Source organism: Leptinotarsa decemlineata, unplaced genomic scaffold (assembly GCF_025532065.1).
Source record: "Leptinotarsa decemlineata unplaced genomic scaffold, Ldec_3_MD MMD2_tig00003308_RagTag_RagTag, whole genome shotgun sequence".
NCBI lineage: Eukaryota > Metazoa > Arthropoda > Insecta > Coleoptera > Chrysomelidae > Leptinotarsa > Leptinotarsa decemlineata.
Window position 1 is genome coordinate 3,495,499 of NW_027412586.1, and position 27,028 is coordinate 3,522,526.

Below are 27,028 nucleotides of genomic sequence, written 5' to 3' on the forward strand. Positions count from 1 at the left end.
CAGACTATTGGTTGACACTATAAGTCACAGCATTCTGGAAATGACCTATCACGTTATGCCTCCAACTGACAACTACGAACTCTCTTATGAAGTACTGTTTCCGAGTAGAGAGGACTGGTTCTTCCGGGAAAAGGAAATATTAAGAGCAGATGATTGTTGGTTCACAGATGGATCAAAAACACCTTACGGTTCTGGTGCAGGTGTTTTCAGTCGCAGACCCAGGACAGAGATATTAACCTGCCTATGAACCTATGCGACTGTATTTCCAGCGGAAATTTACGCGGATAGATCAGAATAATTTAACCTCATACACAAGTCAACAAAAATATTCTCGGACAGTCAAGCGGCGTTGGAAGCTCTTGGCTCCTACCGAGCAACGTCTAAATTAGTAGGAAGACTTAACAGATGGTCTCTAGTCTGGATTCCTGGCCATACTGGCCTGGAAGGCAATGATGCTGCTGACTCTCTTGCAAAAGAAGGTGCTGCAAGCAGCTTCATCGGACCAGAACCTGTCATTCGCATCGCTTTAGGCAAGAAGATTTATGGAGTTCTGTCAGAATCTTCCAAGATTGGCTCACTCCAAGGCGTTCATTCATCCTTTGAAGCTTGATACTTACCAGTTGTTGGACTACAGTAGGGATGAACTACAGTAGAGCACCTACTTTGTGCCTGCCCCGTTGGGGACCGAATCAGGTTTTGAAAGTTTGGCGAAGCCGTACTCTTATCATCTGACCTGAAAGACCACTCACCATACAAACTAATCGGCTTCGTTAAGAAGCTGGGATTATTTGGTCGAGTGTGAATAGGTGTGAGCCACAATAAACCCTTGCGGGTTGCGGAGGAGGGTCAAATAAACCCTAACCTAACTTGTACTTTTCAGTTTTGAGTACAAATGCTAAATCGATATTCTTGATTATTTTCGGGCAGCAATCTGAGATTTTCTGATCCTAAGAAGTAATATGTGAAGATTTATTCATATTTAAAGTGTGAAGTAAATGTGGATATATAAATTTCACAATAATCGCAGAATGTTTACACATAGGTAACAGGATGATTTCATAATTTTGCATACAAATAAAAGTGTTACTTAAATGGTTCAATGTCAAGAGTATTTAGAATATGAATAGCAATTTCATTCTTGAAGTCAGCTAAATAAAAAACGAAATTGTACGGCAACCGATTGTGAAGACAGAGCCCCTTGTAACAAAAAAAATATTTCGAAACCCAAAAACTGTAAACCATAACGCATGACTAAAATAGTTATCTATCATCTAGCCAAATTTTTTCTTGTCGTGATCGTCTTTTATATGTCCTTCCGTAAGAAAAAACGTGTCCATTTCAAACACAATAATTTCAGACACAATGTTATAGAATTGCAAAAGATCTGATAATTAATTACAATTGTATGAAAGTAGTAATACCATTATCATTGCCAAATTAAGCAACTTGGCATTTGAAAAAAATCATTGAAGTTTTACTGCAACGAGATGTAATCTTCTATCGAAACTCTGATCCGAAATCCACATAAAAATAGGTCAGGTGAAAATGTCAAAGTTACAAAACGAAATGAGTAAGAAGATGTGGACTCATTATGAATTATTCAGCTTTTTGACTTCCTTGTGAGCAAGAATGAGGTTGAAAAAAGTTTTAATGAAATCAATATTAGGTAGAAAATACACTAGAAACAAAATTAAACAGCCATCAGATATAGCTAAAATTGGAGGACTTTGAATTATTAACAGCTTAAGAGGTAAATTAGAAGAAACATTATCGGTTCATAATGATACTGACGCTGAAAAATTTCAACCTAGTCAAAGAAGACTAAAAAAAATGAATAATTGATATAGATAGCACAGAAGCCAAAATTGGTACAGATGTAGAGGAAACTGGTCTGAACAATATAATAAAAGAGATGGTTGTAGAAGGTGTAGCTTCGGAGAGGGGGAGTCTCCAAAGGACCCTTTTTTAAATGCATGAAAGAACATTGAAACAGTTTCCAGAATGGAAAAATAAACTCAGCCTACCTATTAACCTCCTTGAAGAGGGACATGAATTCAAAATCTATCATTTACAGAAAAAAGTTTGAAACCTAATTTTCTGGAAAATGTACTCATTATGCTCTTGTCGAGATTTTGAAACAAACAGCAGATGGATACAGTTTTTATTCTGCAGAAAACGATTCTGAGATGATTATTTGAAGTCGAACAAAGTCTGACAACCGACTCCATAGTACTCGACAAACGAATGATATACAGCTCCAAAAAACTCAATAATATTTGAAAGCGGGACAATTTTCTATCATTTATCATTTGGTAGGAAAAAAAGTTGCTTTTTGTTCCTTATGCCCAATACTTTTCAGCCCAGGTTATATCTTTGATTTATACATTGTATTTTACATAGTGTGCATAATTTATTCCTAATTTAATATTTCTTACAACTCACCTTTACAATAAGATTATTCATCTTAATATATAACGATGATAATACTCGGTGAGAATATATTTTTGTCCCAGGAAGCCTGAGAGCTCCAGGATTGTTTAATATGTTCAAGAAGCAACAAAAAATCAAAAAAAGGCCGTGGTACGTATTAAATATTTTGATGATTGTCTTCAATTTTGATTCTGAATTCACATTTGACAGTCGAACAGAAAAAATTATGTACATTCATTACGATACCCACTTTCTTATACACATTAATGAGGCGGAAAACAACAATCAACTCATTCTAACATGGAAGTAAAGGTTTGACAACCCCGGAGATTTCTTTTGCCATTGTTTTACTGGTCACAAATATAATAGTGCGTTCTTATAAGTTTACATTTTCATCGTTAAAAAACAATTATTATAACTGGTAATGTTCAACGAGAAGAAAGCTGTGAATGATAACCAGGAAAATCGGTTTTAGTTGGTAAACACATTCTATTGAACAAGCTCTTGTTCAATAGAACTGTGGAGTCGACACAAAACCTAAGTTACAGTGTTGATTTGAACTATTGGATAAAAGTAACTGCAAAATATTTTCTTTTCACTGGTTTCATAATTTCACATAACTACTAGCTCAAGAGAATATTTCAAAATCATTATTCAATTTTAGTGAATTTGGCATTATATGAATGAAAAACTAACAAAAATTAAAAGAAAATGTATAGAATTTAACCCGTATTAGAAATCACACGTCAAAAGGTAAGTCCTCAGCACGCATAAGTTTCGACTTTTTAGAGATGTCGTTAGTAGGGGGCGGCAGCTGGTTAACGGAAAAACAGATTTTTTAACAGAAGCATCATTGTCGGCAAATTCATAATATCGAGGAAATTATTAATTACATAAAAGCATGTCATATATCAAACCGCCTTTTGAAATTAAAACCAACCAAAGAAAAAGCTGAAAAATCCGTTAGAATTTCTACAATTTTGAAGACGGAACCAGATTTAAGCCGCCAAAACGTTAAGATAATACGCAGTAATTTATCGGGGTGAACTGAAAAGTTCGCCATTTCACACCTGCATAAAGTTCTAAATTTCAGTTTTCATTTTCTTCTTCAAACCGAGTCATATTTTTATTTGCCTCATACAGAGTCTTCAAAAAATGCAGATACTTTGATCTCATGAAAAAATGAGTGGAACTCAATTTTTTCAAATGGAACACCCTGTATATTTCAACATTTTTGAGCTCTGCATCCAATTTTAGATTAACTTTGTTCAGATAATACTATTTCTATTCAGAACCGTTTTCGAGATAAACTGTTTCAAACGGAAACTGACGTGGTTTTCTTGCTCGTTTTTTTGAATTCGTCACTTATTTTGGATATTCAACACTTTTTTTTTATAATTAGTAATATTTCTTTTTGATTCAGTTTTTTAACTGTCTCAGATCAGTCAATTCGAAATTGGTATGTACCTACCTTAGAAAAAGTTACAATTTGTATACATTGAGGTATTGGTCTCTAACACATTAATACACATTAATACACAATAATACACAGTACACATTAATATTTTTTAATAGTGTGCTTTGGAAAAATAAATAAACCAATTATTTAACGTCAGACTTTCGTTTGGTGGTTTTGACTGATTGTGATAGCTACCAATTATAATAGAATAATGTCAAGATTAGGTTACAGTAATGAAGATTTCTTGAATTTATTATTAATTTATGGTGAGTACAATAGAATTGCAAGTAGAACATGCCGAGTATTTCATCAAAGATATCCACAACTTCCGAAGCTGAATAATAATGTGATAAATCGACTACTAAAAAACTGTAGGTTGAATGGAACCTTCCGTCCAAAAATCATTCGTAAGAAGACTAAAGTGGATGATGATGACAATGGTATAACAGTTTTGGGATACTTTCATGCATTTCCAAATGCTTCTCTGCACGAGGCTGAAAGGTAAAATAGGTATACCCTACGTGACAATTTGTCGATAAGTCCTACTGTGTCCAACATTTGAAAGAGACTGATTTACCTCGTAGAGTGGAATTCTTTGAATGGTTACTTGTCAAGACTCAAGAGGATGAGGATGAACATTTCCTTGACAATATCATATGAACAGATGAGGCCAACTTCACAAAAAATGGAGTTTTCAATAGACACAACAGTCATTATTGGGCGCCAGAGAATCCCCATGTTGTCCGCCAAAGGGGTTTTCAAGAAAGATGGCAATTCAATGTATTTTGTGCCATAAAGAATGAGTCAATTCTTTATATCGAGTTTTATGATGATAATTTGAATGCATCAAAATATGAAGATTTACTGAGGAATGGAATTCAAATGATTTTAAATAATAGACCAGGAAGAGAACATGTATGGTACCAAATGGATGGTGCTCCACCCCATAATTCTCATTCAGTCAGCGAAGCTTTAACCGAAATCTTTGAAGACAGATGGATTGGTAATAATGGACCTTTTCGTTGGCCTCCTAGAACACCAGATGGCAATCCATTAGATTATTTCGTGTGGGGTTTCATTAAAAATATGGTTTACTCTACTTCAATAACAACAATGGAAGATATGAAATCGAGAGTTACAACTGTTTTCAATAGTTTGACTCCAGACTTGATCAGAAGCGCTACACATGACAATCTCTTGAAGAGATTACATGTTTGTTTAAGTAAAGGTGGAGATGTGTTTGAACATATTCTGAAATACACTGACGATTAAATTAACTCATCAATTTATGGGTTTATTATTTTCAGTTCGTGTTTCAGCGTTAATAAAACTATTGTTTGAAGAGAAGTTCCATTCGATGGTTGAGGAGTATTTTAATAATTATCTTTTCATTGTATTATCTGTGACTAATTGAGAAACATCAAACGAAATCTCTTTTACAAAAATGAGTGATGAACAAGGAAACCATGTCAATTTCCGTTTGAAACAGTTTATCTCGAAAACGGTTCAAAATAGAAATAGTATTATCGGAACAAAGTTAATCTAAAATTTGATGTAGAGCTCAAAATTGTTGAAATATACAGTGTGTTCCATTTGAAAAAATTGAGTTCCACTCATTTTTTCATGAGATCAAAGTATCTGCATTTTTTGAAGACCCTGTATGAGGCAAATGAAAATATGACTCGGAGTGAAGATTCTCATAGTATCACTCTACTACATTTCAAATTTGATCGTTTTATTGCAAGAGAGTTCAAGATTATCAGCATTTATGAAAGTTCATGTTTGGTAAAAAAAATATCGAAATTAATTTATATCTTCTAAACGTTAATAGATAGGTATAGGAAAATAGTATATGAATTTGTTGATAATTAAGTTGATAATCAAGTTGATAATTAAGTGATAATGAATCATAATATGATATTATATACGGGGTGTTCAATTTGAAAAATCAAAGAAGCCGCTACTTTATAATAGAAGCGACAACGCCGCTTCGTCTAAAATATTTTAGGCGTGTAGGTCATATTGATTTATGCATACTGTGAAATTTTCAGGTTGATCCGTTGAATAGTTTGCCAGAAACGGCTAATTAACGCTCATCATGAAAAGCCCTGTATAAATTCAGCATTATATTATACACGCTGAGAAGAAAAATCTTACAAATCTTGAAAACTTGAAAAAGCGCCTAACTTTGAGTTCCGTATCGTCTTTCAGTTTGCCATCTATAATGATCTGAAAGAGAGATAGGAAATAACAATACGATTACAAATATTGCATTCATTGACTACACAAATGTTTCGAAAGGATCGAGATAGGAACACACGATTGTTTTAATTCACCATTGATATCGAAATGTAGACTGGGGTTATTCAACAAATGAAGAAGCAAAGGAAGGATTCATAGTTTTGAAACATAAAATATAGGCGTACAAAATTACAGATTATAAAAATATATGGCCCAACTACGCTTCCGTATTTTCTCAAGAAATCAACTGGTCGCTATCGTTAGGAATGAATATTGTCCGTATTGTTCAATATGGATAGTTCTTAAAATTTCAGTTATTTGCGGGGAAAAATGATATGTTACTCAGAATTTTCTTAACGAATTTTTAAGTCAATAAACAGTTAAATCAATTATAGAAAAAAATCGTTTTCTGCCATTCTGTTGAAAAATGCCAATGATGATTTTAAAAGAAAAAAATAAACTCTCAACTGATGATTTAAATCAGAGGTTCCCAAACTTTTTTTATCATAGTCCACTTCCAAAATTTTGCTGGTTCCAATGGACCCCCTGCAGCTACATTCCTACCATATTTACAAAACTTGACAAATAATGTGAAGATTAGGTCTAACTTGCGTTGCAGCTGCGTTCCAACCACGAATTAACAGTTTTCGAATGAAAGGTGAGAATTGATTGATTAATTAATTAATTATGCTATGAATGGATTTCAAAAAAGAGAAGTTGGTCGATCAAAAAAGTGATTCTATCTAATGAAGAGAGAAATGAAAATTTCTATGTTTTTTACCACTTTTATTTGTAACTAACGTTACTGAAGTTTCGTCCTATACGGCCATTTTCAAACTTATACAATAAACTAACAATTATTCAATACATTCGCCATTATATACCACCCCTGTAGGTACTAATAGAAAAAGAGGTATTTGACTTGAGTGAATACCTGAATTTACAGTTCACAATGAGGATGTGCCAATTTAAAAACCAGAGAGTAAATTAAATCGATTTGATCATTTAACAGGTTGCAATTGAGTTTGCAAATTTTCCTTGCATGGTGCAGAATATATCTGCCTACATTGATAGGTGAAGTGAAGCCAACATTTTAGTTCTTCACTATCAAAACCAGATACATTTTCGTGAACCCCCGCTCACGAATTGTAAACCCCCATTTTTTGGTCACGCCAACGATCATAAAATTAAAAAATCAATTATGAATTATAGAAAAATTACAGAATTTTTCTATTATTTTTTCCAGACAACAAAAAAAGTATAAATAATGGTGGTAGAAATCCGGGAGTTGGTACTTTTCATTGTGAATTTCCCCCTCTTTCAGAATTTAAAAATTTTTATTTTCATATAGTACTTTTAGAATTAATAGTGTTTAAATTATTAACGAAAATCTAAATGCCTTTTTTCTTATTAATTTGTTAATAACAACTGCATGATTTGTGTGTTAAATCATCCAAACCCATTTTTCTACACGTCATTTCTCATTCAAATGAGCTCTCACTAATATTTTTAGAAGCTTATCTCTGTTGAACACGAATATCAACTTATGAACTAGACTACGAAAAAAATCAAAATAGTGTAGTTTCACATTATCCCAGTCTTAAGGAGAAAGAACGTTAACACACTCCTCTCCTGAATTACTACTTCTATGTTAGATGAAACTGAAAGAATTAATTCAAGTGAGTCTAAACAATAAACCGACATCCACTAGTTCGGACGCGGGGGGCAGAAGCAAAGGCGAGAAGTCTGCAATTATGTCGAAAGCTCGGTGGGGCTCCCCTGACGGCGACGACGGTGGCAAAACGCGCCGCTTCGCAAACAAAAAAAAAACAGTCGTAACAAGTACTTTGTGATCTAGGTTGTGATGGTGTAAGATCGGAGATTAAAGGAATGATGATCTGGCGGCGGATTATGTTGCAGTTTTTGGTAAGTTCCGAATTTTATTATCATATGATATAGCATTTGAGAGAAATGGCACTTAAACAAAGACTTCCCCTATCATATATCTCCTCTTTCAAAATGCTCACTTATAAATTATTCCTATTCAAAACTAAAAAGCACAACATTTTCAAATCGATTGTAAATGAAGTGGTGTAAAACATATTTTGAAACCTAATTGTGAATTGTGCTGAAAACGCTGTTAAAATTTTCGAAAACGGTTCCTATATCGATGAGATACGAGTAAGAAATTATTCGTTTGTTTGAAGGTGGTTGACAATGTTTTGTAGTGCAATTCATTGTTACGGACTTCCGCATTGTTAATATGATATAAATTGATTTGCAACCCTGAAAGAATCTATAAAAAAATTAAAAAGATTACCGGAAAAATAACAACTATATCAAGCAAAAAAACTGAAATTACAATGAAAGAAAATCAACCAGCAAGTAACTTGGCTTGGAATCTTTTAATTTTTAATTTTCATTTCTTGTTAATAATTTTTAATTTTCATTAAGTGTTAATATTACAATTTTTTAATTTTTTTATTGTTGCTTGTATTTCATTTCATGGTAATTTCAGTTTTTTGCTTATATAATTGTTATTTTTCAGCTAATCTTTTTATTTTTTTATAGATTCTCTCAGGGATTTCAAATCAGCTTATATCATATCAGACAATGGAAGTCCGAACCAAAGAAATGCACTAAGAAATTCAATGAATATCAAGGTACTATTACTCAAAAATGTCTACATCTGGTTCAATTCATTTCACTGATACCTGAAATAGTATTTAATGGTGGTTTTTAGGAAATTTTTGGTAGAAAAGAAATAACAAATTTCGAATTGTCTAAACCTCTGAAATAAATATACCGTACTAGTACATAAAGGGTACTTTTAATAACACCTCTTATAAATCAATTCCTAAGTCACCAAACTGGTAATTGTTCCCTCGGAGGGCTGTTACCGCTTCTGCTGAAGTCACTAATAGGAGGCGATCATTAAAACATCGAATTATTCTCATTATAACATTCTAAAGATATGAACTTTAAATGTTCATGCCAGTCTCGGATATACCTACACAGTAGGTTGAATGGACTGACGCCTATCAGAAAATAACTACTCCCCTGGCTAATACCACTAATGGCGTTGGATTATATCTGACAGGCGTCAGTGCAGGAACGGGCACACCTGCAGACCGAAACCGGTCTGCAAGTGTGCCCGTTCCAAAATTGAAGGTCGACTCTTTCAGTTGTATTGCCAATTGCTTATGCAGGAAATTTTCTGTGGAGATTCCTGCACTTACGCCTGTCGGATATAATCCAACGCCGTTCGTGGTATTAGCTAATGGAGTAGTTGTTTTCTGATAGGCGTCAGTCCATTCAACCTACTGTGTAGGTATATCCGAGACTGGCTTGAACATTTAAAGTTCATTTAGAACTTTAAATGTTCAAGTTCAATGTTCATTCAGAAATAAAATAAGTAAAATAAAATTTATGTTAAATAGTATTTACATATTTACTCAGGTTACGCTTCGCCCAACGATTTCATTATTTCTTTTATCTGATCAATACTGTAGATTGCTGAGAAGAGTGGTGTGATGTCTGCTACCTAGGACCTTCTGAATTATTTTTTAGCTTTTACTACATTATTTACATCATTATCATCTTTTTTTTTCAACAAAACCGTTAAACATAATTTTTTTAATCTTTTTATATTTTCAAATTTTTAGTTTCTAATTTTGTTACTCAATTCTTTTCATTCTGTTCAGTTAATTAAGTGCCTCACTATTACAAGGTTTATTTCCCAACAATTTGTTGCAATCTATCTCCTTAATACAAAGACTTTACTCGACTTAGGGCAGCGTATGCTTGTCTTTCTTCAAACAATTTCGAGGCTAAGAACACAACTGCTTGGTCTACAGTGCTGCCTTGCAAAGTGGACAATGGACGCCCATGACAAAATTAATGGTAACATCCTTCTTTCAGCCGTCCCATTATTGAACTTTGCTGGAAACTGTATGGCTTTAGGGTGGATAAGATGCGTACGCCATCTCTTGATCTGAACTATTCTGAACCGACGCGACGGTACCGACGGTACCAATCTTTCGATACGTAAATAGGCCTTTTCATCACAATTTTTTTGTGCGCATGTGTCAGTATCAGCCATCTTTTTCGTACTGTTTTTTGTAAACAACCATGTTAAAGAGCCCGCAACTCATGTTTTAAAAATTATAATATTATAATATAAATTGAAGTTTATTAATTGTAAAAAAAGTGAAAAAAAATAAAGTAGTAAGTCAAAATAATCACAAAAAAAAATTTATACTCCATTATAATTATGTTATCTGTACGAAAAGGAACAACAAAACGGTTATGTTATGGAGTATGTAACAGTGATACATGATACAAATCATTCAAAACCAACACATACTACTTTATAAATTTTCCAAAGCGTTGTCTTGAATATCGCAAAAAAAATAATCAAATTACAAGCAAATTACATATTGAAGCATGTGCAAAATGTGCGAAATGTGAATTATGGGTGAAAAATGTGGCAGGAGTGACGGAGGCTTTAAATCTATTGATGATGTTACCAAGGATACTTATATTTGCTCACTACATTTCATTGGAGAAAGTGGTCCAACTGAACAAAACCCTGATCCTTTGAGCTATCAGGAAATTCAACATACGTACATTATTCCTTATTGCATTTTTGACTGTAAATTTCATATATATTATGTTGAATTGAATATTTCCCTCTGATAATTACTAACCATATTCAATTCGATATTTACATATTTGTCTAATTAATAATGTCATATGTACCTACAGCCTCAGAATATTAATGGCTTGATTTATTCATTAGTTCCATAAGTAATACTCTTGTCAACTGATATATATTTTTAATTACTTCAAATAAATTGACATTATTATTAAGAATAAAACTGTAAATACTAATTTTTTTATATGTTTTTAGATAGTAAACAAAAGCTGATACCTAACCTCTCAATCAGCTCACTTTTTTTCCTTTTTGCGGACGCCCGTGACGTTTTGACCACCTTTTTAATTGTTCACAATTATGAGCCTCAACTGAATTATTAACGAGTGAAGCACCATCAATGTTTTTTTTCCAATAATTTATTTGTTTGTAGAGATAATATTCCTTGCCCAGCCATTGTTGATTAAAACAGTACGAATTTTTTGAATTACCGCCATTTCAATATGACAGCTACGCTTGCGCTCGTCTTATGATGAAAAGGCCTATATTGGAACGCAGCATATTGAAAAAGTTCTGAAATTATATGTTATCCTCCATTTTGTAGCTGCGGTCATTTTGAATTTGCATCTTTTTCAAAGTATACTACTATTCTACTAGTCAACTCCGGTCATTTGATACCCATATTGTGGTAGTTGTAAAAAAATTAGTAATCCTCCATTTTGTAGCTGCGGCCATCTTGTATTTACAATGACACATAGTGTTTGTATTGTCATAAAAACTAAATGTGTGTACCAAATATCAGATCAATCTGTCAACAGGAAGGAGGTCCAACTTCAATAATTACTAAAATTTACCCAAAGAAACAGGACAAGCTGAATAAAATCGTTTAAAAAGGCAAATATTTGGCATAATAATCGACTGAAAGCTAAAAGGATCTATTTGTCACAAAAAACAATTGAATGATTCATTGTTATGGTCATTGAAAATAATTTTCAGCAGGTTGACTCTTCAGGGATCATAGGGGTGATTTAAACGTGCCTCACTACATTTTTAGAAATAATGCTAAATCTTCCGCCCCCACAAAATGTGTGTGTGTGCAGGGCCGTCGCCATGGGGGGATGGGGGAGCCTTCCCCCCTGCTTTTTCGACTTGGGAAAAAGTTGGTAAATTATGGGCCGTGAAGACAGAAAAAAATAATAGTAAAAAAATGAATAAACATTTTAAAAATGAAAATGGGAGATAAGAAAGGGAGAGGTAATAGGAAAAGGGAAAGAACCAGGAGAAGGTTGGTATTTCCCAACATGCATAACTTGGAGATCCCATACTTTGAAATTCTGAGTTGTTTGAAAACTTCAAAAAGTTCAATTTCTCCCAAGTAAGAGAACAGTCCTGAACAGTCCACAAATTTTGAAGTGACAATTTTACAAAATTCCCAACTTTTCGCTGTTTTTTCGACTTGGAAAAGTTGGGAAATTTCGGAACGTGAAGATAAAAAAATAACAGTAGAAAACAATAAGCACAATATTATTTAAGTGTTGTTTCCTTTATTGAATATTCCTATACATGGTGGATATGGTAGAAGACCAAGGACCTTGGTCCAAAGTAGAATAATTCCCATTATTATTTTTATAATTACCAAAATTTATTTATGTTTGTGCATAGCCTAACCGGCATAAGCATTCAGCCAATCTTTGGATAGCTAAGTATGAAAATTAATATATTATAGTAGTAACTAATCCCTCGACTTTAATTTTTTCGAAAGTTGGTAAGTTTTGCTGGTGGGGTTGGGAAAATTTGGATTCCCTCCCCCCTGGTTTTTCTTTTCGCTACGGCCCTGTGTGTGTTTAATCTTTCTCTTGAAGATAATCGCTTAGTAATCGAAACACGTGTCGAGATGTTGAAAAAAATAACGGTTTGGGGTTGGGATAAAACTACAGTAATATTCATTACTACACCAAAGGTTCCAAACAGTGCATCACAAGTGTGTGGGTAGTTAAAGAAATAGCAATTACTGTTTTCTGTATTCAGCATATGAAATCAGGTATGGTGTGGACACATGAAGGAGAAGAGAAATAATGTCGCCTAGATACAAATGAGTAGAAGATTCTTCTCTAATTTCCTAAGAATCTCTTTCACTGTTTCAAGCAGAAACATTTTCATTCGTGCTCTGAAAATGCTAAACAAGTAGAAGAAATTTTATTATCCATGTATCATCCAAAAACACGTCAAGTTTTTTCTGAAGGGGACAACTTGTGAAACAAGTTGATATTTCCATTTTTTAAATGGAAATAGGAGTCGGGTGATACCTCATTTGAAAAAAAAAATATTTTCTATACATTGATACTTGATTTTGAGGATCGAATCACTCCTTTAAAAAATATGGAGCTTCATAATACCAATCGAAAAATGCAAAATTCGATTTTTACTTCACAGACTGAATTAATCAAGTACATTACATCAAAAGAAGTTGCTGCTTTTGCTGATTTATAGTCTTTTTTAGTAAATACACAGTTATGAAGTTTTTGCTTGTGTCCTGAGATTATTTATAAGGATCATTCAGTACAAAAACTCAATGAAGACAACTACGATCATCGTGGCAATTTACAATTACATATGTGTTTTCTGGAAGAGGTTTCTTTCTTCTTGAATGATTTGGTGAAAAGTGACCATTGCCTTATGAAGAAGAAATTCCAACAATAGAAACTATTTTTTATGTCTGAATTACGCAAAATAACACAGCGTTTAGCTAGAAATTGTACGTTGGAAGGTAAGACCTCGCACAATTTTCAACTTCTGATGGTTGTCATTAGTAGGGGTGCGACGGCTAGTTAACGGAAAAACAAATTTTAGAATGTTTTATTGTTGTTTATAAAATTCCGTTTGATGTTTACGTGTATACCTAGTTCTCAATAATAAACATGTAATGTTTCTCGAAAATAAAGTAACTATCAGTATCACTATGAAAATTCCTAAATTTCAGGAATTTGTGCAGCATAGAAAAAACTTTCTCCGATAAAGAGTCCTATAAATTTACCAAACAAAAAACTACTTTGCATGCATATAGTTTTTTTCTTCGCAATAGAAAGTCAATATGAAAGTCAATTCCTATATTTGAATATGAAGAATCAAAAATTGAAATGTGCAACAGAAACTATGTCTGCATTCCAAATTCACAAAAATTATTGATTATGGCTACTGTCTAAGACTGATTAAATTTGTCGTTTACGCGAAATGGCTTTAGAGAACAACGATTCACTTCAACTGTGCGAACTGTGTAACGAACTATGCCATAATATGTATACTCGAAGTAACCGAAATACAACTCGAAACATAACTCGAAATATAGCTTCGCCGAAGCTGTAAGAATTACAGCTTCGGCGAACTCAAATGCCAAAAAAACCAATACAAAGGAATAATGCCGCTACGAATTAGTCCACGTGGAATGAAGAATTGACGGTTCGTATTGGATAATTTTTACTAACCGAGTTTTATGATTGGCTGAAGAGTCATAAAATTAATTTAGAAGTCATGTTACGGTGACCAATAGAATGTGAGGATGGTTAGAAGATTCGTGTTGTCAATGTTCAGTTCAGGAACTGATCGCGATTTGAGTGTTGAAATTTGATTTTGGTGAAGTTATAATTACTTAAAATTTTTGTTATTTGTTTAAAATGTGGCGTCCTTGGACAAGTACTAATTGTAATAACGAGTGTGATAACAACGCACACTTTTTCCTGTGTAGTGATTCCAATAGCGATGGTTAACAATGCGTAAAAGAGATACCAGTGAATAAGATTCGGATGCATTTGAATATTGAAACACAGAGAGTATGTTTCAATGTATATAAAAATCTACATATCGAGTTTGGTTTCGAGGGAAAAAACTATTACAAGCAACATCAGATTTGGCCAAAATTCCTTTCTCAACTGTGCGTAAAATACTCAAAAACAAACCTTATGAATGCAAGACGCGATTTGATGCGGGATTACCAAAACATTTAGATGTTCATCTGATAAAATCATTAAAAAAAACAATATTGAAATTGAATACTTCCAGCCATAACGTGAGCTGCTGTGACAAAACTCTTCAGAATTGGATAAACTAGGATTTAGACTTAAAATAATAAACAAACGTCAAACAGTTATGGAAAGCAGAAGAATAGTGGAATTGCGTAACAAATACTTAGAACTAAATATAGACAAGAACAACGACAAATTTTCTATTTGGACAAAACTTGATATGACACTCACGACACAGTTACGAAAGGGTGGACTGATGGTTCGAAAATGTGTACGCCTAACATGCCTGCAAACAAAGAATCGCGACTAATCATTGTGCATTGCGGAGAAAGTAAAGGATGGGTTCCGAATTATTTGAAATTATGTGGAAAAAAACTTGAGGACTCCAATGTTGACTATCATAAGAACATGGAAGCTAATCTTTTTGAGGAATGGTTTGAAAACACATTGATCCCAAATTTGGGTGCGAATAGTTCTTGACAACGCTTCCTATCAGTCGTGACAGCTCATCAAAGTACCGAATAAAAATTCGAGGAAAGATGAAATACAAAGTTTTTAATGGATAACAATTTATATTTTGAAAATAACTATACCAAAAACCAACTACTTGAAGTTTTCAGACAAAAACATTTGAAAAAGTGTATGCCCTTGAGAGTATTGCTGAAAAATAATGGACACACCATATTGATTGAGACTTCCTCCCTATTTTTCTGTTTTCAATCCCATCAAGTTGATTTGGGGAAAGTTGAAACAAAGCATCAGGCGTAAAAATAATTTTCCAAAATTTGATAAGAAGGTGATAGAGCTACTTAAAGAAGAATTATCTAATATTACCGAAGAAGACTGGCAGAAAAGGATGCACAGAAAGTGCTCTTTAACAGACCATGTGAATAAGTTTGACCACCATATGGATTATAACTCAATGAAAGTGTTAACCACTAAATCAAGCTCAGTTAAGAGGTCCTTTCTAGAAATGTCCTACATTTTTGAAAATAACAATTGTATGAACAAAAGAACAGATATTAATCACTTAAGTGAAATTTATTCCTATTTATTGACTCTAGACAAGAACTTTTACAAGAACAATATCAATTTGAAGAACTCCTTCGTATAACAGATCCAAATTTTAATCTAATCATAAAAAAATTTTAAGCCAAACATAAATTTCACGTTGTAAACTAGAGTACACTTGGTACTCCTAGTGAAATTTTAAGCTTTCTTTCACTTGTCAGTAGTCACTCTGTCATATTTCTAACCTCGAACTCGTTCATTTGAATCCTGCACACACGAGGTCAATAACGGTTTGACAAAAATTATATTTTCAAAAAAAATTTTAATCATTCAGAATTGTATATCAAGTTTCATCTTCACCAATGTTTCATCATTTCTTCTTCAACATCAATGTAACCATCCTCACATAAGATGTAAGTCATGAGCATGTAATATTTTTTGATTTTACTGTAAAACTTATATGTGTGTATATATATATATATATATATATATATATATATATATATATATATATATATATATATATATATATATATATATATATATATATGACCTGTTTGTAGATGGTGTTGAAAGAGGGCAGAGGAGGTTTGTTTTGTTCTTATCGAGTTTTTGTGCTCCTGGGTTCTGGCAGATATACGTCTGTTGGTCTGACCGATATATTGTTGTCCACAGTCCTCGCATGTGATACTATATGCAGCCAACTGGATATCTTTTGTGCGGTTTGTAGGTCACAAGATTAATTTTGAGTCCACAAAACAGATAGCACAGGTGCAAAACCCAAGAATTCGACAAATCAGGGAAGCTATCGAAATCGAAAAGCAAGGCCTCATCAATAAAAGGGATGACTCACTAAACATCCCAAGGATTTGGAAAACAATAATTTAAAACAACCCCCAAAGACAACCACAAATTGATAATGAACCATCGCAGGTAGGAGAACCGCCAGAAGCCATTAACAACCCTCAGATAGAAAAACAGGTAGGAGAACTACCAAAATCCATCAACAACCCTCAGGTGGAAAAACAGGTAACAAATCCATACAACTTACGCAAGCGAAACCGTATAAAAACACCACAAGAAGAACCTAACATCAGTTACACCTCTCGAAGCGAAGCAGTAACTCGTCTTGATAATGCCATCTGAGATGATGGCGAAACGTCGACTATCGAATAGTACACAACGGATGAACACCCGGAAAAACAACACATTATATATATATATATATATATATATATATATATATATATATATATATATATATATATATATATATATATATATATATATAATATAGTTATTGTGATTCTTACATAATCAGAAATGATTATTGAATAACAAAATTAGTTAGCTCCCTAACTATTTTATTAAAGGGGAACTGCTGGAAGGTAGGGGGCACTATATCGTTTACTTGAACTATGCCCAAGTGAAACTTGATAATAAGCAAACCCAAATAGGTGTACTCTTCGATATCTCTTTTTCCCTTCAGTACAGTTAACCATATAATACTCCTGAAGACGTTGTATAGAATAGGAGTGGGAAATGACTGGAAATCAAAACCTGCTTTCATTTCGACTGAAGAACCACAGGGATCAATATTAGGTCAATTACTCCTTTATTTCATTCATGAATCATGTGGCAGAGAAATTAAGAAATCTAAGAATGCATACGATATAAATTTGATAGTTCAAAATCTTCAACAAACTAAAAAAGTTGCAAATAAAATCGCATAATATTCTCTAATAGTGTACCAATATCGGTTTGTAGAATTGTTGGGACATATTGTTCAAACTACCTGAGCTGCAGTAGAGAAAGATTAAATAAGATTTCAAAATTGGCAACAGGTGTCTTTTGTTCTAGAATTATCCAATAACTGACAAATTCGGTAAATTCAAACAAGAAAGGTTCAAATATGATCTAAATAATATAAAGTATTCATAATATTAAAGGTCGATGAATGAGTAATAATTTTGTGTTGTAGATTAATCAAAGGAATTTTCACTTTCAGTTTGTAATCACGCCATGGGAATCATTAGCCATAACAAAGAAGAGACGTTCGGCAGATCATATGGGAGGCGTGAGAAACTTCAGACACATCTCCGGGTATTCATCGCCTCTAGCTGATTGGGAGGTAAAATTTCCGCATTAGGAATATTATTCCATAATAAGCACTGATTCATCACGAACTTTTATCAATTCTTACATTAATAATAATCAATTAATAATTAGTTTGTTTAGAATACTCTATTCAAATCAGATGAATATGAAATAAGTGTAAATATACGTAATTGTTTTCCACATCAATAACTTGAATGAAAATTAACTGCGAAGTTCATGGAGATTCTGTTCAATTACGAGGGCCAACTATTGAGTTTTTACGTAGGAATCTGTTTTACTACTTCTCAAAATATTTGCCATTAGAATTGATAATCCTTTTTTGCATAGATTCAAAGCAATTCTCGAAACTGTTTCCACTCTGATGTTGGAATCCCAAAAAGATGATTTTGGAAGGCTTCGCAAGCTTTTTGAGGTGAAATTTCGAATTCCCCCAGAAACAAAATGGAAAATAACAACTGGAAAAGGAGTTATCATTCCAGCATGAAGCTAACAAAAAAATGAAGCTTATGAGTCATCAGTCCGATGATTTTATCCTTCAAATAATCAATTCTAAGACCTGCTGTATGGAAGGTGGTGTTGCCACCATGAAGAATGGTGCCGCGTTTTAGGTTGTTTTGTGGAAAATATTCAGCAAACGAATTGTTGCACAGCAATAAAATAATGATGGTGAAGGCGAAAAAACGAGCGATCATTTTCTTGAAAGTCCTTTGTAAAAAAACTGTTGAGGGATTCTTTTCATACAAACAGTACTGTTTTTTGGTTTCCGGGTTCATACAATGTCATACATGGATTTTGCAGATCCGCATTTATCTACCTCCACTTTCCTCACACCAATTCAAACGAGCCTTCAAAATGTGCGAAATCTATTTTGAATGTATAACAATCTGCATTATTATAACAAGTGTCGCTTCTATATCTCACGGCATGTCACCTGCCGATCTTCTTCGGCACCGATGTTTTAATGAATCAACACCGTTTTGATTTTTAACACAAGACTCATCATAACCACGACGAATTCTTGTAAACTAATTGTAAACTGTTCTGATGGTGCTTTGTTACCAAAGTTGAACGAAGTAATTATGTAAACTCTTTCTTGTCTATAATAGTTATGTATCTCTAAAAATCGTTAAAAAACATCTTACGAAAACCCTCACAGGGTGAGTTCCATTGTTTCACTCACTTGTTTTTTCAAGCATCTCTGTCAACCAAAACATTGTTAATTTTTAAGCTGCCACTGAGTGGCATCTTGAATTTTACGAATATGGTGATATCAAATCTCAGTGGCATCATGTGATGGTCGTTTGTGAAACACAAAAAGTATTATATTAAATTGTATTTTGTATAGATTTGTAAACTCGATAAATGTCACGCACAAGCTCTATGAGCTTCAGTGGCTTCTCATGTTTATTTCTGTGCTTGTTATATGTTCATCTTTCATCTTTTTATACATTTTCTTTAAATAAACATTATTATTATTATTATTATTATTCTAATACTGTCAATATTTAATGCATTAGCTTTTCATTAACCCTATCCAGTTTTAACATTTTGCTTGTTACCAATATTTCAATTTATACAAATTAAACAGGTTTTCAGTGTTGGATATATGAATATTACTGGATTTTTTCCCAACAAAAAACCGTTATTTTAACACATCACAAAGAATGTTTCGATCACCAAGTGATCATCTTCATTAGTTTGACCTTCCTCTTGAAGATGATCACTTGATGATCGAAATACGTGTCGAGGTAATAAAATAACGGTTTAGTGTTGGGAAAAAACTCCGGTTCAGTAATATTCATTACTACACCAAAGGTTCAAAACCGTGCATCACAAATGTTGGATATACAGTGTCACCGATAAAGTCCGCATCAAATGGGAAACTATTTTATTTATCGTTTTATGTGAAATTTGATTTTGGCAGTAGATTTTGCTTAAGAAATGATGTCAAATGGCGTCTACAGAATAGGTCACGTGATTTCCTTAACCTGTCAAAATTGACATTTAAAAAAAGAAACATCGAAAAATGACATTATTCTTCAAAATATCCAAAAATATCAAAGGATAAAAACATTTTCTTTTGTAATTTTATACCCACACACCAAGTTTCAAACCCATAATAAGTATTTTATATTTTCACAATTTTTCCGCATTCCTGCTTTTTCTACTTATCAAAATTTAAGCACACCTGTACTGAATCATTTATTTTTACTAAACTCGTCACCGAATTTCTTTTTTTGTAATATAATAATATTTTAAGAGCCTCTTTGATGTTAAAAACAAATTTTGAAAAATAAAAGTTGTCAAACTTGATGCAAAGTTCATCTAGTTTCAACGGGGCTTTCCAAACTATACAGTACTTGAGTTTTTTAATGAGCAAATGGCCTCACAATATGAATTAGAACAAAACGGAACATTAGGAAACAATATCTTAGAGTGTTTATTGTTTTTTTAACAAAAAATACAGTAGAATTTAATCTTAATTAAAAGAAACTGAAAATAAACATGTACCTATACCTAATAGCAAAAAAACACGAAAAAAAGACTCACGACATTAAATACACTACATTTCTGTATGTCTTCCATCGCGTTCTATGCAGATAATTGTCCTTCTTGATACATCTTTTATTGAGTTGCTGATACTCACAGGGTTTATGTTTAAAATAGAGTTTCTAATAACAGTTTATAGGTGATTCACGTCTTTGTTTATAAACGATTTGTTTTAAGTAACCCCACAAGAAAAAATCTAGTGGGGTTAAATCTGGCGACCTAGGCGGCCATATTTGCTCCATATTTCGCCCAATAACTTTGCCCCTAAACATTTCCAATAGTTTCTCTTTGACTTGTCTTGAACTATGAATAGGAGCCCCGTCACATTGATACCACAGACTGTGTCTTATTTCAACTGGCATATTGTCCACTATATCACTGATCTCAGTATTTAGAAATTGCAAATAATCCTGAGAAGTTAAATTGTGTCTAAAAAAGAATGGTCCCATTACCTGATTATTTAAAACACCGCACTACACATTTGTTTTAAATGAATATTAGTCCCGACATTCTATCACAAAATGAGGATTTTCCTGAGCCCACCACCTACAATTCTGGGAACTGACTACGCCGTTCGATGTGAAGGTAGCTTCGTCGGTCCATAGGATTTTGTAAGGAAATTTTCTGTTTAATTCTACTTCTCCTTGGTACCAGAAAGAGAAATCTAGTCGAACATCGAAATCTCTTTCCTTTAAGGTATTTATAAATTTGGGTTTGTAGGGTTTGAATTTATTTTTATGTAAAATTGCTCTTACGCTTTCTCTTTTAACGCCAGTTCTATCTACAATATTGGTAATACTTGATTTTCCCTGTTCGATAACATCCAGGCAGACAGCCAACTGAACCTCATCATTATTGCGTGATGGATTATGACGTTTTTTAAAAGTATTTTCAACTGAACCAGTCAGTTTAAATTTTTTTAAAATCCTACTTACAGTGGATTGCTGGAGGATGTCTTGCGTTAAAAATATCAGCCACTTGTCGATGCAATGTGTTTTCACCACAAATTAGCACAATTTCAATTTTTTCTTGTAAAGATAACATATTATTTTAATTTTCATACATTACATTGAACTAACGGGCATTAATTTATTCAGTGACAGTGACGTTTTCTAAAACACATTATGTAGTTTCATATTTTTTCACAGCCTACCCAGTTTTTTTAAATTAGTGTTGTTAGCGGAGTAGGTAAATGTAAATACTATGAGTTTTTTTCTTTTATTGAATGGGCTTCAAGAATCACGAAATGATGTTTCCTAATGTTCCGTTTTGTTCTAATTCATATTGTGAGGCCATTTGCTCATTAAAAAACTCAAGTACTGTATAGTTTTGAAAGTCCCGTTGAAACTAGATAAACTTTGCATCAAGTTTGACAACTTTTATTTTTCAAAATTTGTTTTTAACATCAAAGAGGCTCTTAAAATATTATTATATTACAAAAAAAAAGAAATTCGGTGACGAGTTTAGTTAAAATAAATGATTTAGTACAGGTGTGCTTAAATTTTGATAAGTAGAAAAAGCAGGAGTGCGGAAAAATAGTGAAAATATAAAATACTTATTATGGGTTTGAAACTTGGTGTGTGGGTATAAAATTACAAAAGAAAATGTTTTTATCCTTTGATATTTTTGGATATTTTGAAGAATAATGTCATTTTTCGATGTTCCTTTTTTTAAATGTCAATTTTGACAGGTTAAGGAAATCACGTGACCTATTTTGTAGACGCCATTTGACATCATTTCTTAAGCAAAATCTACTGCCAAAATCAAATTTCACATAAAACGATAAATAAAAAAGTTTCCCATTTGATGCGGACTTTATCGGTGACACTGTATGTTGACCTGATAGAAAGAATTATCAATTGTTGGGTGCCAGTAATGGGAATATAAAGTACAGGTACATTGTTTATGGTCTCTTCATACTTCAAAAGTGGTTTCTTCTCAGTTGATTGGAAACGAACAATATTATAAAAATAAGTCTTATGTCGAATTTTGTAGAAGGAAATCAACTAGCAACTGTTCACAGTATTATCAAAAAACATTTAATGATTATGGATTAATGATGTGACACAGAATATGAGGGTACCACTCTCTAAGAGAGGCATGTCAATGATCACTTTATTTTTATCAAAAATGTAATATTTCCAGGTTAGAAATGGTGGTTAACGTAGATAAGATAAAGTGAATGACGCATTGAAGACCATTCAAAAATGAACAGTAAGCTACTTGCATGTCTCGCTATTTTCGCTAAAATGCCAACAAAACCATTATATTCATCATTACAGGGATGCATGTTCACTTATTTCTTCAAACTTAAATTTATTTACTGCAAAATTCTTAAGTAAAGTTCAATTTATGTCACACCAAAACGCTTTCTAAGATAATGTTTTGACGTCACAAGTCGAAATTGTCGTTATTCGCCATTCCTAGTCGTAGTTCATAAACTGATGTCAATTTTTTTGCCATCACAGCAAATCGGATATATTTTGACACTTTTAAGGAATTATAGGGTCATTTTTCACCTAGAGAGGACAAAGTCTCAGCAACGACTGAACCACTGAATCAGTAATTGATGAGTCCTACTACCTTCACAGTCAACGCATATACCACTGAAGATGTCTGCTGCAGTAACAAACGAAACGTTTGGTACTACAAGTTCTGTACATCAATTTGTAGCTAATTAGTTGCTCATTAGTTGCCAAAACAACGATTTTGTTGCTCATGCCGATCCCTAGAAATCGCAAATAATGCTATCGTTATATCAAGGTAGCAAGGTAACTCAATAAATGATATACTTTCCCTTTGATCTTTACAGAATATTTAGTTGCTATTCAGTTGCTAAACCTTGGATATAGCGAAAAAAAATTATATAATTTTTTTTATTTTTTATGATCTTGCTATCTTGAAACTGTTTTTTCCTGGAATTGAAGATGTTCTAAATTTGTTACTCACCAAGAGTAAACTTAAATACACCTTGAGTAACAGCAACAAAATAATTGAAACCGATCGGTCGATTTTCAATATTTTTTTTATTTTCCACGTTCTTGCTATCTTGAAACAGAAACAGAAAAATAAGCAGCTTCAATTTTATATGTAATGACTCAAAATTGAAATTGAATCCAGTGTTGCCAAGGTGATATGGAATACAACAACCCATATGAATTCGCGTTATGTGGCCACCTACATTTTTATGCCCTTTCAGTTTTGAATGTATTCGAAAGTGTAGACAGGTATGGCAACACGCCAACATCACCGACGTATACATACCTTCTAACGCCACCAATGTGTTTTGGTGCGTTTTTGTCCATTTGAATTTCTATCGTTTCTATCAATCATCAATATTGTTGTATTTGAAAAATATTTTGCTGATAACCTAGCAGTTGATGCCGCAAAAAAAATAGTTTGCTTACGGGATATTTTTTGCCATTAAAAAAATACTTGCATACGACCTATTGTGTTCATTCTTCCAGAATTAAATCAATTCTTCATAAAGTGATATCAAAACATTCATTTCTCCAGATAGGTCTCCGTGAAGCTGTACTTCAAGCCCTTCTTAGAGAACGATACCAAGATCCTAATCTGAGAGATAGGATAATCAGAGCTCCTCTCATCGGAAGACAGGATTCTGCGACACCTTTCGGAGATGTTGCCGTTTTAGCTCGAGGACAATTGTATGGGATTCATGGTGGAAATTTTGCTTTAGTTCAAGATCCGTACCAAAATGATTGTGATGACTGTCACAATCCTCGGAGATGCACAAGACATCAATGTCAGGTATTGTTGTTAGTTCTAATAAGAAGGCCCTGGTGTGATTACTGATTCCATATCGGAAAAGGAATCGAACGATTCCTTTTCCGATATGAAAAACCCAATCAATAAATTCTTTATGGTCATGCAGTCCGTAAAACTTATAGACAAAGCACAATGAACAATCTTTTGATCATTTACAATTTTAAAATCTACGTAATAGAAATGTTACATAAATAAAAAAAAAGCAATCTCGGTGGATCGGTGGTATTCGATGGAAGCCATCGACTACATACCCAATCAATCACTGACTCGAAGCGAGCTGCTGGCAACCGAAGATTTTATTTCTCGGTTAGACTGCAAATTCAATTTAAATTTGTAACCGGAGAATGACTTAGTCTAAGCAAGTGTGTGATGCGAGTTGCAAGAATACCAAACCACATACAAAGAATTGCTTGTTAAAAAATAAAGATTGAATAGAACAAGCTTGTTTCTAGCACACTTGGTTCGCTTATTTGATTGAATCCCAGCCATGGGAATCCAGTTTAAATTGAAAGGGTGTATTTTTGAGAGAGACTAATTTTTGAGAAAAAAAGGTTTTGGTTTTCTACTTCTTCATCTTAATACAAAAAAATGTGGAAATCCTCCAAAGAGAGGAAGGAAGCAATCACTTTCAAAAAATTAACCCTATACCAAGATGTGTAGATCATGCAAAGAAGTAACTTTCAGACACAAACTGAAAGAAAAAGCCCTCTTGAAACAACTATTTTCATATGAACATTGAATCACACGAGCTGAAAACAAATACTTTTATATGAACGCTGAATTATACGAAAAACACTTTTCTCTCTTTCGTTTGTATTCCAAACATTCTTAATGGAATCGAATCAGATATCATTCATAGAATTCCTACACAGTATAATAAATGAAACAAGTAAAATTTCACTTACATGGAACACTATCATCCTCGCTGGTAGACATATTATGTTTCGCCATAAGAGAGTTGGATAGATTCAACTCATTCCGTGACAAAATGGCGTAATTTTATGAATGAACTGAGTGTTTTTTCTTATAATGTTATCTGTATTTGGTACTGAAGAGCCGATAAGACAAGTGTCTCACGATGAAACATTGGGTGTATACTAGTGAGGATGACAGTGTTCCATGTAAGTGAAATTCTACTTCTTTGATTTATTTTAATGTGTAGTATCTGATTCGATTACATTGAGAATGTATGGAATACAAACGGAATAGAGAAAAATGTTGCTTCCTTCCTTTCTTTGAAAGATTCCCACATCTTTTGTATCAAGATGGAGGTAGAAAGCCAAAACCTTTCTTTCCCAAAAAAGTTTGAATTGTTCAATTTTAGTTCAAACAATATGACACGGGGTTGCCCATGGCAACACGCATTTATATCGTCAGTAGGGCAATTTAAGTGGAATAGTTGTCGATACACGTACCGATTTCTCCTGGTTTATTCCTAATTTGCGAAGGATGATATGTTTCACCCTATCGAAAGCCTTCGAGAAGTCGGTATTCACAATTTATATTTGATAATCCAGTAAATTGGTCACACTAGATTTACTTCAGGAAAACCTATGGTGTTTGCTTGTAATCAGATCTTCACAATTTCATACATATATGAATTAATTCCTTAAATAATTTGGGAGTTATGGAAAGTTTTGTAATTAGGCAATAATTCACAATTAGAGCCTCATCACAGTTTTTTAATATTGGCGAAATATAACTGTTCTTTCATTCAACTGGATCGATTCCTCTTGACAGTTATTCCTTTGGCAGACATAATTTGTTACATTTTTGAATGCCTTCCTATAGGTTCCACAACAAAAAATACAAGTGTGCGATTCTGTAACGCGCTCGGTTGGGGCAATAAAGGAACATTTTTTTTTTCTATTACCGGAACTTTTTGAACAGTTTTCCCACCTAAAGGTGGGAAATTTGTCTTTGGTGAGGGAACTTCTCCCGAATGTTTAAACAAAATCCACAAAATACTAGTTACTCAATAGGTTTTGAGCATTAGCGATGCATTACCACATAAAGTAGATATCAAAATCACCAATTGATTCAGTTTCCAACACTGCAGTCTATCACAATTAGTGAGGAGAACACAACAAGAAACAATTCTGTACAGTATACAAATTATTTATTATTAACATCCTTGTTACACGAATTTGAATGTTCAGCAATGTAAATGTATCACTGATTTTGACGAAAGATTCAATAAGGGTAACTAATTACATCACGGTTTTATATGTGTTGTAAGATCATACAGATTCTGCAGCTGCAAGTTAGCAAGCATATAACTATAAAAATGATTGTATTATTCAATACAAATGAGAAATGAACAATAAGGAAACTTGAACTTGGTTGAGTGATTATTGAAGATTTTGGTTTTGGAAGTATGTTTTAATGTATGTGTATACAACTCATCTATTTAATAAAAAGTACAGAAAAGTGTTTTCAAATCTGGGTATATATTGACGGAGTATTGTTTTAGCCATGGACTCCCCACAATCAAGAAGAACTGATAGCACTGTGGACTGTCAAAAGATTGAGGCACCGTGATTTCAATAACATACATCGTTATGAGATTGAATACACAATTTCTCCAATAAATTCTGAAACAAGCAATATCGTTACCAGACGTGGTCGTTTCAATTATGCCATTCCTGGTCATGTATTTGTTGTAAAGAGTCATGAAAACAGCAAAAACACGCCTACAGAAAGTTACCTCGACGTAAGTATGATCAAGTTTTATAAAATTCAAGTATTTCACTGAAT

At 33.1% G+C, this 27,028-nt stretch overlaps 1 protein-coding gene across 2 annotated transcripts in view; it reads left to right on the forward strand.

Moving 5' to 3' along the window:
- LOC111512815 (uncharacterized) overlaps positions 1-27,028 on the forward strand; it is a 38,124-nt gene that overhangs the window by 7,892 nt on the left and 3,204 nt on the right. The window contains exons 1-4 of one of the 2 annotated variants that reach the window (XM_074177858.1): positions 7,808-8,056; positions 17,823-17,945; positions 23,999-24,253; positions 26,745-26,984. In XM_074177858.1, the coding sequence (XP_074033959.1) occupies positions 8,021-8,056; positions 17,823-17,945; positions 23,999-24,253; positions 26,745-26,984 (654 nt within the window). In that variant the 5' untranslated portion in view covers positions 7,808-8,020. Of the gene's footprint in view, positions 1-7,807; positions 8,057-17,822; positions 17,946-23,998; positions 24,254-26,744; positions 26,985-27,028 lie in introns of those variants that run through there. The other variant, XM_074177859.1, reaches the window with a different exon arrangement.